Raw genomic sequence first — 13,449 nt, 5'->3', positions numbered from 1 at the left:
AATTATCCTACGTGTTTAGTTTGCATTTTTAATACAAATTACAATTAATGCGCATTTTCTAAAATTACGAATTGTTATTTTTATATCACATTTCGTGATTATGATAAAATGCAATCATGTTATTGTAGCAGTATATCATATTACACTATGAAGCAAATAGTAAATAAATTTTTTATAGTATACTATTATTAATTTCTAAGCATTCTACGAAAATTAATATAAAATATTACCAGAAAATATAATGAAAAGACATTTTAATGAGATAATGAAATTGCAATGGAAATATTCTTATATTATGTTTTTATGATTAATACAAACTGTACTTTATGATTTCTTATCTGAATAAATCTTTTTTATTTAAATAAGATCTTGATTTCCCTAGTTTTTCACTATAAATAACTTCGATAATCTAAGGCAATTTTATTTAGATAATTTATCTCAATGTAATTTCGGGAGAGTGCAATATGAATAGACAAAAATGTATTCATATCTTTTGTGACTTTTAATTTATTAATGTTTGTGTTAATTGACTTATATGATTAAATTTAATATATTATATGATACAAGATAGATTGTATAAACAATTGTGAAGATAAATATGTCAATTTAACCTCCTAAATTTTTAACGTAATCAATCAACGGTGTACAAATAAGAGCACAGACGTAAGATTTAATAATTTTCTATAAATTTTCTATAAATTTATAATTTATATTAAATTAAATGATTTTATTAAATAAAATGATTTAACTTCAAAAATGTAAGGTAATGCAGATAGCTAATGCATTACATATCATGTTTGTCTTTGTTTGATCATATTATTTTATTTAGAATTATGTTCAAATTGGTAATGAATTTAATTATTTAAATTTGACAATTGATATGAAAATACAATTTCTTTGTTCTTCATATAGTAACATATGGTCTAATTATATCTTCTGTAATTTCCCTTTATTAGTTAAACTTACATACGAATAATTAATATATTTATTTGAATATATTAATGTATCTAATATTTTTTATTTTTTTAGGAAATAAAATACTTTTTAAAGAAATATTTACATATTATTTTTTGATGGATCGGCTCAGGAAAATATGTGCCAAAAAGTATAATTTAAATTAATAATATAAAGATACATATAAATTTAATCATTAAAGTTTACCTTTCTTCATTAAAAAATTCTGTTCACTTTTTTAGACAGTCTGCTTATATTAATGATGACTTAGAAACACTTAAGGAAAAGAGAGAACGATGGAAAAGTATATATATAATTTATTTTACTATGTTTCTTATGTCTCTTGGATTCAGCATAGTTTTAACTGGAGTCTGGCCATATTTAGATAAGGTATAATTTAAAATAATAAACATTATAAAAACAAATATAGAAATATATTGGTTACTTTATACTTTTATTTCAGTTAGATCGCACAGCAGGGAAAGAATATATGGGTTATGTAGTAGCAGCTAATCCTTTAGGTCAAATGCTATTTTCTCCATTAATTGGTTGGTGGGGCAACAAAAGAGGATCTGTAAGAATGCCTCTTTTAGTTACATTATTCCTTTTTATCTGTGCATCAACAATGTATAGCATCCTAGAAATTCTACCAGGCGATAGAAAGGCTCTTATGGCTAGTGCTAGATTCCTCGTTGGAGTTAGTTCTGGTTAATGAATTTCAATTATTTATCTATCAATTATTTATTCTGTATCTATTAATACAGTTGAATAAAAAAAATGAACAATGAAAGTATAGGATTAATATCTTAAATCTGTTTGTATGTACTACTTTCATTATTCTAATAGAAGTTCTTGTGACTAGAATAAATACTAATCGATTTGATCAATTTTATTTTATATTATTTCTAGCTAACGTTGCAGTAGCTAGATCATATTTATCTGCAGCTACAAAACTTACAGAAAGAACTCAGGCAGTTTCTATGATTACTCTTGCACAGGTAATATTCTTGTACAACATATACACAAAATAATTCTCTTTATTAAAGTGTCATAATATTTATGTAATAAAAAATTGATGCCAATTAAAATTTTAGGTTTTAGGATTTGTAGTAGGACCTGGTTTACAAGCTGCTGTTACTCCACTTGGTGATAAAACTCTATATTTTCTAGGTTTACCATTTAATATGTATACAATGACTGGTTGGATAAATGTTGTAATGGGAATTATTAATTTCATTTTATTTTTACCATGGAGTTTTAAAGAGCATACAATTGCTATAAAAGAAGCTATGCGTAATGGTGGAAAAGCTACTGGTAAAAAATCATTTCTTTTTTTATGATATTACATATTCTCTTATTCTCTTATTATCTGTCTGTTTAACATAATTAATTTTTATTACTAAATATTATCTTATATTGTAGAAAAAGAAACATGGAAGGCAATAAAGTCTGATTATTTAGCAGCTTGGACATTAATCTGTGCTTTTTTTGTTTTGGTTTTTAATTTTGTTCTTATAGAAACGTAAGAAAATAATATTTATAATCTTCAGAGATATATATTTAAATGTTATGTACAATGATTCTTTGGTTTACTATTTCATTATATTTATACAATTTAGATTGGGTTCTCCTCTTACAATGGATCAATTTGCTTGGTCAAAAACTGAATCTTTATATTATTTGGGATTGTTAATGAGTATTGGTGGTGTGATAGCATGTATCACGTTTGTAATGATTGGACCTATTTGTAAAAGGTAAATTCTTTTTATAATATAAAAAAGCACATAGTAAAAGCACATAGTTTTTCTTATTTTATATTTTTGTATAATAACAGTATATTTTTATTAATATACATGAATTTGTTTCTGATTCAAACTAATCTTTCTTTTTTATTTTTAGATTTGCTGAAAGAAAAGTAATGCTATGGGGTGGTTTTCTATTTATGTTTATTGGACGACTATTTTGTATTCCATGGGGGCCTGATCCTCCAAAGATTGCTGATTTTGGATGTAACTTTTGATCAAATATATCAATTATTATTATAATTAATTTAAAGTTATATCTTATATAGCTTTGGAAACGTATTTTAATTTTTTTGTATATATTTTGTAGCTTTCAACAATATAACTACAAATGAGAATGGTTCAGAAATATTAGGATGTCAAAGTACTCAAGAATGGTGCAAATATACTCCACAATTAACTGTACTACAATTTATTATTGGATATAGTTTCACTAGTATAGGATATCCTATAGGAGTTACCTTAATACAAACTATATTTAGTAAAGTTCTTGGGCCACGACCACAAGGTGTTTGGATGGGATTAATGACAGGTGCTGGGTGCGCTTCTAGAGTTCTGGGACCAGTTTTTGTTAGCGTGATTTACACGCGCTTTGGAACATATCATACTTTTGGTATTACAGGAGTAATGTTATTAGCTTCCATGGTATGGTTACAAATAGTAAATACACGTTTAGTACCACCGACAATAATTAAAGTAAATAATATAGAAGAAGAACAAAAGCAAGATACTGTAATACCTTTAGTTCGTACTAAATCTAATATTGAAGAAACAAATGAAACGCACAAATGTGATATAATAAGTTATGATAAAAAGTAAATATTGTTATGAGAAAGCTAAAATTTGATTTGTGATATCATCTAGATATCTGGATATAAATAATATATATTTCAATTATACTTTCTCATATCAAAAAATTGAAATTGGAGACTAATAATATCAACAAATATTTTACTTGAACTCTACTATGTGCGTAAGTCCAACCAATCATAATAGATTATATATATATAAATATGATATTATTATGATATAAGAAGCAATATATTTTGATGCCTATTTACATTTTTTTATTATGCAATATAGTTTTTAGAAAAAAAATATGTACGATAAATGAAAGAAAGACTATCTATATATAATCATAGATATAATTTTACAAATTTTATTAATGATACCAACTAAACTATTAGAATACAGAAGTAACATAATTTTTTCTCTTTTTAGATATATTAAACCGAATATTATTTGAAAAATTATTAAATTATATATCATTTATTTGAAGCAATAACATTTACATTTTACAGTTAATAAAACATATAGTTTGAAACATATTCAAATATATTGAAAAAAATAAAGAAAATAAAATTCCTATGTAAACTATAAAATTATAATTCATTTAATATTCTGTCAACAGGATTGTTATTATTATTATAAGTAAAATTAATGAATATATTAGTAATTATAATATCTATACAATTATCTTGCCAACAAAACTAGCATATGAAATTCTAATGTACTTATATTAAATCTAATGTGATATTTGAATATATGATTAAAAGATATACATTTTGATCAAAGTTGGATAAAAGTATATATATATATATATATATATATATATATATATATATATATATATATAACTTTATATATAAATTATAAAAAGTAATATTATTTTAAGTAGTAATATATTACTTAAAACAACTATATGTAATAGCAATGCAATTTATATGAAACAATTTGTTATATATAAAAAGATAATTTTTGTTTATGTTGAAATATATTGTTTATATGAAACGTATTATTATTATGAAATAATATCGTGCGTACAAATTTTTTTTATGGAAAAAATAATTTTTACATGAATAATAATATTTTTAGAAAAATTGGATTATATTAAAATTATACAATAAAGTTTAAAAATATTATATATTATATATAAATACACATACATACATACACACACATAGTATAAACGTGCATGTGTATTTGTGTATGTGTGTATATATAATACATTATTTTAAGGCTGTTCACTATTTTTCGCTCGTAGTGTATGCAACTTCAGCAACAAGTATTGATAAAATATGAACTATAAGTGTAATAGGGAAATACTTTCTCCACTATGTGCTATTGTATCGGCGAATATTAGATTATATCCCTCTTTCGCGTAATATAAGGATTGAGTTAGTGTAACTGAAATTTTTGTATGTGGTAAAAATGGTAATGTATCTGACAAAGCAAGAAGAAAACCATATGTCATTATATTTTTCTAAAGATAGATTAATTGGAAAGTATTTGTAAATTGTATAGACTATATATTTTGTTTCTAGTTAATTATAAATAACTAAAGTGTATTAAAATAATCATTAGTTCGATATTACTTGTGATGAAATGCATAACATATATAATATAATTTTTAATTTCTTTGCATTTGGAATAATTCCGAAAATCTGAGCATAAGCTATTTACATATACAACCAAGCTGGTAGTCGCTACATCATGGAACAAACATTCCTCATTCAAGAGTGATATGAGAACTAGTAGTGAGGGTACGAGCTTCTTCTCTTTTGCCACAAATTTCGAGAGGCGCCACAATAGAAAACTTTTTCTTTGTAAAAAATGTCGAAAACAGCATTTACGCCAACAATGAGAACAAGTGTAATTCTTGACCAATTTTAATGAACAAGTTCTCACTTTAAAGAAGACAGTTTAATCTAGAGTGCCACTTTTCCGAATTTTTGAGAAATCTTTTTATTTGTGCATAAACTATTCTCGAAGGAATATCATTTTTTAACACGATTTGTTTCAAAGAAAAAACTTTTTCAAAAATTTGGGAAAGCGGGGTCCTAGATTAAACATGTGTCTTTAAAATGAGACCTTTTTCATTAAAATCGATCAAGTATTACGCTTTTTGTAATTGCTGGCGTAAACCATTATAAAAGCAGAGATGATGAACAGTCTTAATACTCGATTTTTTTCTATTGAAAAAAGGAGATCCGACCAAGATCATTCTCAAAAGTTCCACCCGAGAGTTGCACACAATAAATATTTTTTTGTTCTAAAAGAAAACAACCCGTCCAAAAATCCCATCCGAGAAAAACAAATAATTACATTAGAATAATCGTTTCAATTATTATAATTTCAGTAAGTAAAGAGGACTGTTCAAAAATTATACCTGTATTTATTGTTAGTGTAAATCATCATAAAATCAGGCGTAATGAACAGCCTTAAATAAAAAGTGGTTGAAAAAAAAACAAAACATGAATTATTCCTATTTTTTTATTGTGTGCAATAGTATTTATATGAATACAATGTATCAATTGCAAAAAGTATATTTTTGTCACATTTTATTACATTTGAAGACTTCTTCAGTATTTAAAAAATTTATAAATCAATATACATTTAATTTTTTTAAATTAAATCAATTAATTTAAATTTAATTTTTTAATTTCTTAATTGGCCAATTATATAATGTTATCTACTATTTCTTTATAATACAATAAACGTAAATATACAATACATAAAAGTAAAAAATCGTAAAACAAAATTCGATATAAATGGCTCTTCGTTTCGATAAAATCAAATTATGCTTATCATTCCAGATTTCTAATGATCTCTAATCCATATTTATAAAGTAAAAAATCAAAGCACACATGCATCTTATAAATAAAATTTACAGCTATAATTAGTCTTTCTTCTTTGGTTTTTTGGGATTACGTGATCGAGACTTAGCTTTACAAAGAGGACAAATTGGTGCATTTCTATGGATTTGTTGATGACATGAAAGGCATGATTTCATTGGTGGTGGTTGTTGCCTAAAATAAAATTATAAAAAATACATTTATATTTTCATGAAAATTTACTTAATTATACATATATGTAAATATAAAAATATATTATAGATTAAATTGGAGATATACCAGTGGTACCTGAATGTTGGAGCAGGTGGACCAGGAGCAGGGGGCAATGGTCTAGGCTCTGGCTTACTAGGTCCTTGAAGAGGTTGAGGAGCGAGAAAAGAAGCTGAACCACCTGGATGTCCAGGATGATGTAAACTATGTGGAGGTAATAAATCTTCTCCACGAACTTCTACTCTCCATTCTGCTTTTTGCATTGGCCTTTCGAAGTAACTGCAAATAAACCGTCTACACGATAAAAAATTAAATTTATATAATTTAATTTTTATAACTTAACTATTTTGAAATTGATTAATTTTATATATGAATATACATCAATTATGATTCTCATCTTTCTCTTCTCTTAGATAATAGAACTACTTACTCAGGAGAAATAAGATCTGATTCTGTTTCATACAATTCAGGTAATCTTTCCAAACCTAATACTTCTCTGCGCATTCTATCAATATCATGTTTTAATGGTTGATAATTACTATTATGTATAAGTTTAGCAGTTTCCCGTGATCTGTTCCTTGCTTTTTCTGCTTGGTGTATCACTGACTCCATCTGTAATAATACAATACATGTAATTATATTTAATGATTTATATATTTATCTTTTTTACAAATATTAAAAATTTCTACAATAATTGTTTTTACCACATTGATGTCTGCATGTATTTGACGTAATTCTTCAACATGTGCCATTTTTTCTTGCATAAGTAGATCCATTTCTTGTTTATATTCTAATAAACATTTCTCCTCTTGTTCAGTTTGTTCTACCTCTTGCAATATTCTTTGTTTCAGTTTTTCTAATTGTACAGTTTTAGCTCTAAAAATAATGACAATAATTATCTTTGTATAAATAATAAGTAATAAGAAAATTAATAAAAACTTTTTCTATTAGTATTAATGCTCTTATTTATTTCCTTATTTGATTGTTATATGATTAAAAAATATGAAAAATACAAATATATAAAAGTTCAAACCTGATTTCTTTTAAAGCCTCCAATTTTGCAAAAATAACTGTAGTCTCAGTAGCTGACATTGTACAATTGAACCAGGAGTTCTTATTTATTATGGGCGTTCACGGATTTACACTAATGCCTCCTTGTCAAAAATAATATATATAAGAACAGATTATAAAAAACTGATTCAGGACACACAACAGTATTTTGATTTTATAATAAATTATATTCAATCATGTACAAACTATATCTTAAATGCAATCTAACATAATTACTACTGCATATACAATATTGAACAATATACAAATAAAAAAGAATTCTTTCAAGCAAAGATCGGCTTCATGTTGTTTATAGCTTATTACAGTTTACTAGTGATTTAAACGTTCAGATGGCACTGTAGTACAAAATAACGCTTATTATGCTCAAATTATTCAAAAAAAAGAAGGACCAATCAGGTATATGTATTTCTACATATTAAACGAAAGGATTGGTTGTTCCTTTATTGTAACTTTATGAAGATTCCAAAATAATAAAAAAATTTTATGTAAATGCAGAGTATAGTTAAATTCGAATAAAAATTAAAAACTGAACATTATCGATATTTATCTATTTATCTTTTCTTTTACCGTAATTATTTATGTAAATTATTTTTTTACTAATGATTGCATTTACAAAAAGAACATCAAATGAGTTCGATGTACTTTTAACCTTTTCAACTAATGTTTTTGGTCTACAAAGAATCATATTTGATATATATAGTAGTAAAATTGTTTCGTGTATTATATATTGAAATTGCAAAGAGACACTAAATTTCAGAAGCTGTGAAGCATATAGTTGCTTCTCAGCATTTTATGATAGTTGGTTGAAAACCATATATATATACAGTATTATTAAAACAGTAACGAAAGAAAATTATCTGTGAAAAATGGTTGTAACGGAGAAAGTTAAGTTTCCCGATGATTCTGAGTTAACTGTTCAAGAAATAAATGTCACTTATCCCGTGTTACAAGCTGCTTCTTTTTATGTAGGAAAGAAGTGCGAGTGGCAAAGTAATGTAAGTAATTTTTTATTATTTATATATACTTAAAATATGTTAGAAGTTATGTAACATTCGTACTGTTTATTAAATAACCTTTCAAAATATGTTGTCTTTAGAAAAGTGAACATAGAAAAAAAAATAGAAATTAAAAATAAAACTTTTATTTAATGAAATTTGAAGAACATTTTAAAACTTTATTCTTATTAAAAATTATTTTTTTTTTTTTTTATAGGAATTTATGTTATGTAAAAAAGAAGAAAAAGATGCACGACGTTGTATAAATGAAGGTAAAGCTCTAACAGCTTGTGCTCTGGACTTTTTTAAGCAATTAAAAAAACATTGCAGAGAAGATTTCGAACAATATGTGACTTGTTTAGAAAGATCATCAGGAACTATAGAACTCAGCAAGTAAGATCATTTCTAAATTATGAATATAAAGCATAATTTAAAATAATATTTATATCATAGATGTCGAAAAACTCAAGCAATTGTGGACAAATGTGTGCTGGATAATCTCAAAATTGAACGACCTCCTTTTGGATACTTTTGTGAAACTAAGATACACGATTCTTCAAGGCCACGACCTAAACCTGATATTGCAGAATTCCCAGATGCACCTCCAGAACTTCCAAAGGAAAAACCTGAAGTTCCTGGTAAATTTGGTAATCGAAATTTCTTTAACTAAATTGCTTATTTAATAAAGTTAGCATTTATAGAAGTTGTATAAAACCTATTTAGCATTATATGACGACATCATAATAATATTTAATTGTTGTCTATATATTGCAAATGGAAATTTTAATAGACAAATAAATTTCATTCAATAAAAGCGTAAGATTCATTCAGTATATAAAAAAAATAAAACATATTATTTAAAAAATAAACTTATTTAAATATTAAACTTATTTATAGAAAAGTAAATTTCAACTATAAACATAAACGTAATAATTAAAAAAATTATTTTATACATTATACTTTTCATTATTAAAAGAAATTATAAAAAATCCTTATAAAGATTCTTAATAGATTAACATCAATAATAGGAATTTTAATCAACTTAAGCAGTACTAGTTTTCTCAGTATCTCATCTTTTGATCTTGTAAGTAATATAAGCAATTGTTATAAAAAATATATATTAAAGGGAACACCACCTGTACTTTATTGTAAATGGAAAAAAAATTCTGTTGACCTGTACACAAGGCAAAATGCATAAAACTTGCCGATAAAAAGAGTACGCACGGAATTGATATTTAAGATACAATACATTTGTATTTACAGTGTACATATAATTATAGTTAATTAATTTATATATGTACATATAAACGGTGGGTATGACGTTTGAGGCACTCAGCATTTCTCTCTAAATTCAACTAGTTCATCATAAAGCATCATGAAAGTAACAGTTTCAGACTTCATAAGAGAAACGATGTGCACACATTGGAAGCTCTGCTCTTGCTGTTTATTTAATAAGTATTTGGTATTATAGACTTAATCCCTTGTGACTCATATGTTCATTCAGTCTATCAATGACAAGGATAGATCCTTATGATATTTGCAGAATCTACAAATCATAATGATACATTATGTGTTAGCTCCATGTAATATCATAACCACTCCAATTTGTAGCTGGTGCCAAATGAACTCTTCTACCATTGTAGAAGAATGTAACAACACCTCGATATCCAGTTCTTGGTACACCACTCTAAAATATTGATAATAATTTTAAATTTTAACGTAATTTTGGCAATAATTTGTCACATAGTTTTTATTACCTTAAAATCATCCATTAAACCAAGCATTTTTGCAGTATTTTTATATGACAAACGTGTATAATATAATATTCTAACAGGACCTGGTATAATTATATGTCCACTTTTTAATTCAGAATAAGTAATCACTGTAGAGTGGTGTACTTCATTCGTAAAAGATACATCATAATTATCCTGGAAAACACAAGAATATTATCAAATTTTACAAAAGTGATCCTAAGAATTATGTTTATATATATATATAAGAGAGAGAGAGAGAGAGAAAAAAATAAGAGAAACATATTCAATATTTATATAAAAGACACAACAGTCCTTTTATAATAAATTATTTCTTACTTTCAGCAAGTAGGTTAAATTCATCTTGGTAAAAGGCACAGATTTTTCGTTCAGCTTGATAAATTTCAAATGTTTTTCAAAGAATAATCCACTATAAAATAAAACAATGTACAATTAAAACATTTAAAAATGTTGATATATAATATAACGTTATTATAGAATAATAATTGCTATTTTTGAATGGAGTGAAAAACATTTAACATACTTGCTAACTCCAATTTTTCCAAAAGTTCTTGTTCTCGATATTTCTGGTCGAATACAGGCTCTATTTTTTCTCTGTTCTGGTTGTCTTATCCAATCATCCCAATACCTGTAATATAAATAAAATGTACTTCACAAAAACAATTCTAGAATTTACATTAGTGAAGATACATCTAATCTAATTTAATACTTTTTTTAATTTCTTATTTATACATTATGTATTTGAAAAAAAACTCTTATTTTCTATTTATATAGAAATTAAACAGTTTCAAAAAAAAATTTACTGATAATGAGCTCTAACAATAAGCATATTTTGCTTACGATTTGGGCCATTTAGGTGCAAGCTCTTGCCATAACTGGCGTGTCAACATCCAGCCTAAACCAGGAAAAAAATCTGTCCTATATAGTAAATGTGGTGCATGCTCATCCACTAGACCAGATTTACCATTATCGTTCCATGCCGAAACACACCACAAGGAACGATCAGACACTAGCAGAGGATAAGTACCCAGAAAGTACTCAAAAAAATCAGGAGCTATGTCCAAATCGTCTAAACATATGTTTATAATAATTAAAAAATCACATTTCTTCTTTATGTATAAAAATATTAACTAAAAATACCTTCAACTACAATTGCTGTTTCATATCCAAGTTCAAAAAATACTTGATTTAGTGCCCATCCATAATGACGTGCAATTTTAAAGTATCCTTTAAATTTTTTTTCTTTAGGTGGAATGTCTATGTCTGATTGGTCAGGTTGCTGAAATAAATTATATGTCAACTATATAATATCTCCATAATAAAATATTTTTGCATAAGACTGTGATAAAAATTATAGAGCAGTACCCGAATGTGCAGTATTTTATCTCCATATTTAGAAATAACTTCTGCAGTTTGCTCATGTTCACAATCTTGCGACACAACAATTGGAAACTGCACTGCACTAGGTCTTAAGTTTATTAATTGATCTAAGCATCTTTGAACAGTGATGCGATTGCATGAGAAAACTAATACAGCTATTATTGGATCTCCATTTGGTAAAGATTTTTTTGATTTCATTGTTTCCTCTGTCTGTAAAAAAATTAAATGTAGTAAATGTAGGAAACGAAATGTAATTGAATATGCTAATGTTAGACACTTAATATACTAATAATAAATATAAGAAGATCAAATATTTAATAAACAAAGTAAACTATCAATTACAATAAGGTGTCAAGATAAAAATCTATTACAAAGACCTTTGTAGATTGTTGAAAATCCTTAGAATCTGTCCATTTCTCTTTATAATCATTCTTTTCAAGCAGTTGTTGTTTAATATTACTTTCATGTTGTTCATTATTCTTTGGAATGGCTATTGTTGCACGAGTGATAATCAATTTCTCTATTAATTCTAAAAAAAGGAAAAAAGAAATAAATAAATTATATCCAAATTTAATGTAAAGCAACAATTAAACATTTAATTTAATATAAATATAGTTATGTTTTTCTATGTACTTACTTCTATGATGTTTATTTTCCTCAATATGTTGAAAAAATTCTTGGTTCACTGCAATTTGTTGCTTTACTCTTTGTTCCAATCTGCTAATTTGTTTTGAAAGTTTATTTTGCTATTGATAAATAATATTATTATTAATTTCATATAAATACAGTACTATATATTCTTATTTTTGATTATTGAGTTATTTTATTCATAAATAAATCAAGGATATGAAGTTAGTCTAAATTAATCTATTATTATCAGGTTTATGATAACAGTTCTTATCAAATCAATTAAACAGATAATAAAATCTATATTCATTATTCTATATCATAATAATTCTGTATATTATATTTAAAAAATTGTTCAGTATTTTAAAATACATGAATGATTGAATTACAACAAATAATAAGTAAACTACCTTTTCTTGATCCCTGCCTGATGGTTGATCAAGAAATAAAAAATATGTAATCACACCCCATAAGACGAGAGATCCAAAAATAATACCAACTGACCTGTTCCGCATGACAGAACCAGAAATGTCACCTCAACTGTAATAAATATTTAACATACATTAAACAATTAAAAATTAATAAAAATAAATAACAAAAATTTGTTTAATATTATTTTTATTGTCACTATTATAACTCCAATTTATTTCCAACTACTCCATATTTTTGTATATTTCATTTAATAATTACTAATAAATTAATTAAAAGACAAACATAAAAGATATATTAAGCAGAATTATAGGTTACTTACCATTCTTTTACCGAAGGACTTTTCTACGATCCCTTAGGTAATCATGTATTAGTTGGATTGTACAAATGTAATCATATTTAGTATAGTGCATTGATAAGATTTTAAATTTAATTTTCTTATTTTATTTAGTTCTGACAAATCAGGAGTCAACGTATAAAATACAGTTAGATAGACTGGACACGACTGTCAACGTAATGTCACGCGTACCGATATCTTATACGCAATATAAAAAATATTTAGTGCGATTCTCGA

General features: G+C 25.5%; 4 protein-coding genes and 1 long non-coding RNA gene across 9 annotated transcripts; 3 read left to right on the top strand and 2 right to left on the bottom strand.

The window, feature by feature from the left end:
- The first annotated feature begins 408 nt into the window (after nucleotides 1–408).
- On the top strand, nucleotides 409–3,888 carry Cln7 (CLN7/MFS domain-containing 8). 3 transcript variants are annotated; one of them, XM_035866973.2, is made up of 10 exons: nucleotides 409–663; nucleotides 1,030–1,105; nucleotides 1,197–1,344; nucleotides 1,418–1,661; nucleotides 1,864–1,952; nucleotides 2,049–2,268; nucleotides 2,377–2,476; nucleotides 2,574–2,708; nucleotides 2,854–2,963; nucleotides 3,067–3,883. In XM_035866973.2, exons 2-10 carry the CDS (start codon nucleotides 1,074–1,076, stop codon nucleotides 3,573–3,575), a joined length of 1,587 nt encoding a protein of 528 aa, XP_035722866.1. In that variant the 5' UTR covers nucleotides 409–663; nucleotides 1,030–1,073; the 3' UTR covers nucleotides 3,576–3,883. The 3 variants fall into 3 exon arrangements, with proteins under 3 accessions (XP_035722866.1, XP_085512985.1, XP_085512986.1); XM_085656859.1 differs by lacking the exon at nucleotides 409–663 and adding an exon at nucleotides 920–938 and having other exon boundaries at nucleotides 3,067–3,885; XM_085656860.1 differs by lacking the exons at nucleotides 409–663; nucleotides 1,030–1,105 and having other exon boundaries at nucleotides 1,203–1,344; nucleotides 1,422–1,661; nucleotides 3,067–3,888.
- Nucleotides 3,889–4,646: 758 nt separating this feature from the next.
- Nucleotides 4,647–7,149, top strand: LOC118441730 (uncharacterized). The gene is made up of 3 exons (XR_014982140.1): nucleotides 4,647–5,299; nucleotides 6,653–6,815; nucleotides 7,015–7,149. It is a non-coding gene; the product is annotated as an uncharacterized LOC118441730 (long non-coding RNA).
- Nucleotides 6,082–8,110, bottom strand: LOC118441728 (zinc finger C4H2 domain-containing protein). 3 transcript variants are annotated; one of them, XM_035866509.2, is made up of 5 exons: nucleotides 7,635–8,110; nucleotides 7,306–7,477; nucleotides 7,032–7,213; nucleotides 6,671–6,895; nucleotides 6,082–6,565 (listed from the first exon to the last, which is right to left on the bottom strand). In XM_035866509.2, the coding sequence occupies exons 1-5, from the start codon at nucleotides 7,691–7,693 to the stop codon at nucleotides 6,436–6,438; spliced, it is 768 nt and encodes a 255-aa protein (XP_035722402.1). In that variant the 5' UTR covers nucleotides 7,694–8,110; the 3' UTR covers nucleotides 6,082–6,435. The 3 variants fall into 3 exon arrangements, with proteins under 3 accessions (XP_035722402.1, XP_035722404.1, XP_035722403.1); XM_035866511.2 differs by having other exon boundaries at nucleotides 6,083–6,565; nucleotides 6,671–6,880; nucleotides 7,635–8,108; XM_035866510.2 differs by having other exon boundaries at nucleotides 6,128–6,565; nucleotides 6,680–6,895; nucleotides 7,635–8,041.
- A 187-nt stretch (nucleotides 8,111–8,297) lies between these two features.
- On the top strand, nucleotides 8,298–9,481 carry ND-19 (NADH dehydrogenase [ubiquinone] 1 alpha subcomplex subunit 8). Its single transcript, XM_035866512.2, has 3 exons — nucleotides 8,298–8,667; nucleotides 8,885–9,060; nucleotides 9,121–9,481. Exons 1-3 carry the CDS (start codon nucleotides 8,539–8,541, stop codon nucleotides 9,335–9,337), a joined length of 522 nt encoding a protein of 173 aa, XP_035722405.2. The 5' UTR covers nucleotides 8,298–8,538; the 3' UTR covers nucleotides 9,338–9,481.
- A 308-nt stretch (nucleotides 9,482–9,789) lies between these two features.
- Nucleotides 9,790–13,405, bottom strand: Mgat1 (alpha-1,3-mannosyl-glycoprotein 2-beta-N-acetylglucosaminyltransferase). The gene is made up of 11 exons (XM_035866832.2): nucleotides 13,198–13,405; nucleotides 12,857–12,986; nucleotides 12,457–12,565; nucleotides 12,197–12,348; nucleotides 11,805–12,029; nucleotides 11,580–11,718; nucleotides 11,280–11,508; nucleotides 10,963–11,067; nucleotides 10,758–10,848; nucleotides 10,425–10,595; nucleotides 9,790–10,354 (listed from the first exon to the last, which is right to left on the bottom strand). Exons 2-11 carry the CDS (start codon nucleotides 12,959–12,961, stop codon nucleotides 10,241–10,243), a joined length of 1,440 nt encoding a protein of 479 aa, XP_035722725.1. The 5' UTR covers nucleotides 12,962–12,986; nucleotides 13,198–13,405; the 3' UTR covers nucleotides 9,790–10,240.
- Nucleotides 13,406–13,449: the final 44 nt, after the last annotated feature.

The sequence above is a fragment of the Vespa mandarinia genome, chromosome 5 (genome assembly GCF_050613455.1).
Source record: "Vespa mandarinia isolate Hongniang chromosome 5, ASM5061345v1, whole genome shotgun sequence".
NCBI classification, from domain to species: Eukaryota; Metazoa; Arthropoda; class Insecta; order Hymenoptera; family Vespidae; genus Vespa; species Vespa mandarinia.
The sequence above is the reverse complement of the archived record's forward strand: the minus strand, read 5'-3'. Positions and strand labels throughout refer to the sequence as shown.

Excerpts from the sequence above, each read along its gene's own strand:
- Cln7 (XM_085656859.1), top strand. The coding sequence starts at position 1,074 with ATGGATCGGCTCAGGAAAATATGTGCCAAAAA. Across the intron at positions 1,953-2,048 it reads CTATGATTACTCTTGCACAG|GTTTTAGGATTTGTAGTAGG; the intron begins GTAATATTCTTG and ends TTAAAATTTTAG. Across the intron at positions 2,269-2,376 it reads TAATGGTGGAAAAGCTACTG|AAAAAGAAACATGGAAGGCA; the intron begins GTAAAAAATCAT and ends CTTATATTGTAG.
- LOC118441728 (XM_035866509.2), bottom strand. The coding sequence starts at position 7,693 with ATGTCAGCTACTGAGACTACAGTTATTTTTGCAAAATTGGAGGCTTTA. Across the intron at positions 7,478-7,634 it reads GAGGCTTTAAAAGAAATCAG|AGCTAAAACTGTACAATTAG; the intron begins GTTTGAACTTTT and ends CATTATTTTTAG. Across the intron at positions 6,896-7,031 it reads TCAGATCTTATTTCTCCTGA|ACGGTTTATTTGCAGTTACT; the intron begins GTAAGTAGTTCT and ends TTTATCGTGTAG.
- ND-19 (XM_035866512.2), top strand. The coding sequence starts at position 8,539 with ATGGTTGTAACGGAGAAAGTTAAGTTTCCCGATGATTCTGAGTTAACT. Across the intron at positions 8,668-8,884 it reads AGTGCGAGTGGCAAAGTAAT|GAATTTATGTTATGTAAAAA; the intron begins GTAAGTAATTTT and ends TTTTTTTTATAG. Across the intron at positions 9,061-9,120 it reads GGAACTATAGAACTCAGCAA|ATGTCGAAAAACTCAAGCAA; the intron begins GTAAGATCATTT and ends TTTATATCATAG.
- Mgat1 (XM_035866832.2), bottom strand. The coding sequence starts at position 12,961 with ATGCGGAACAGGTCAGTTGGTATTATTTTTGGATCTCTCGTCTTATGG. Across the intron at positions 12,566-12,856 it reads CAGGCAGGGATCAAGAAAAG|CAAAATAAACTTTCAAAACA; the intron begins GTAGTTTACTTA and ends ATTTATCAATAG. Across the intron at positions 10,355-10,424 it reads GTTTAATGGATGATTTTAAG|AGTGGTGTACCAAGAACTGG; the intron begins GTAATAAAAACT and ends TCAATATTTTAG.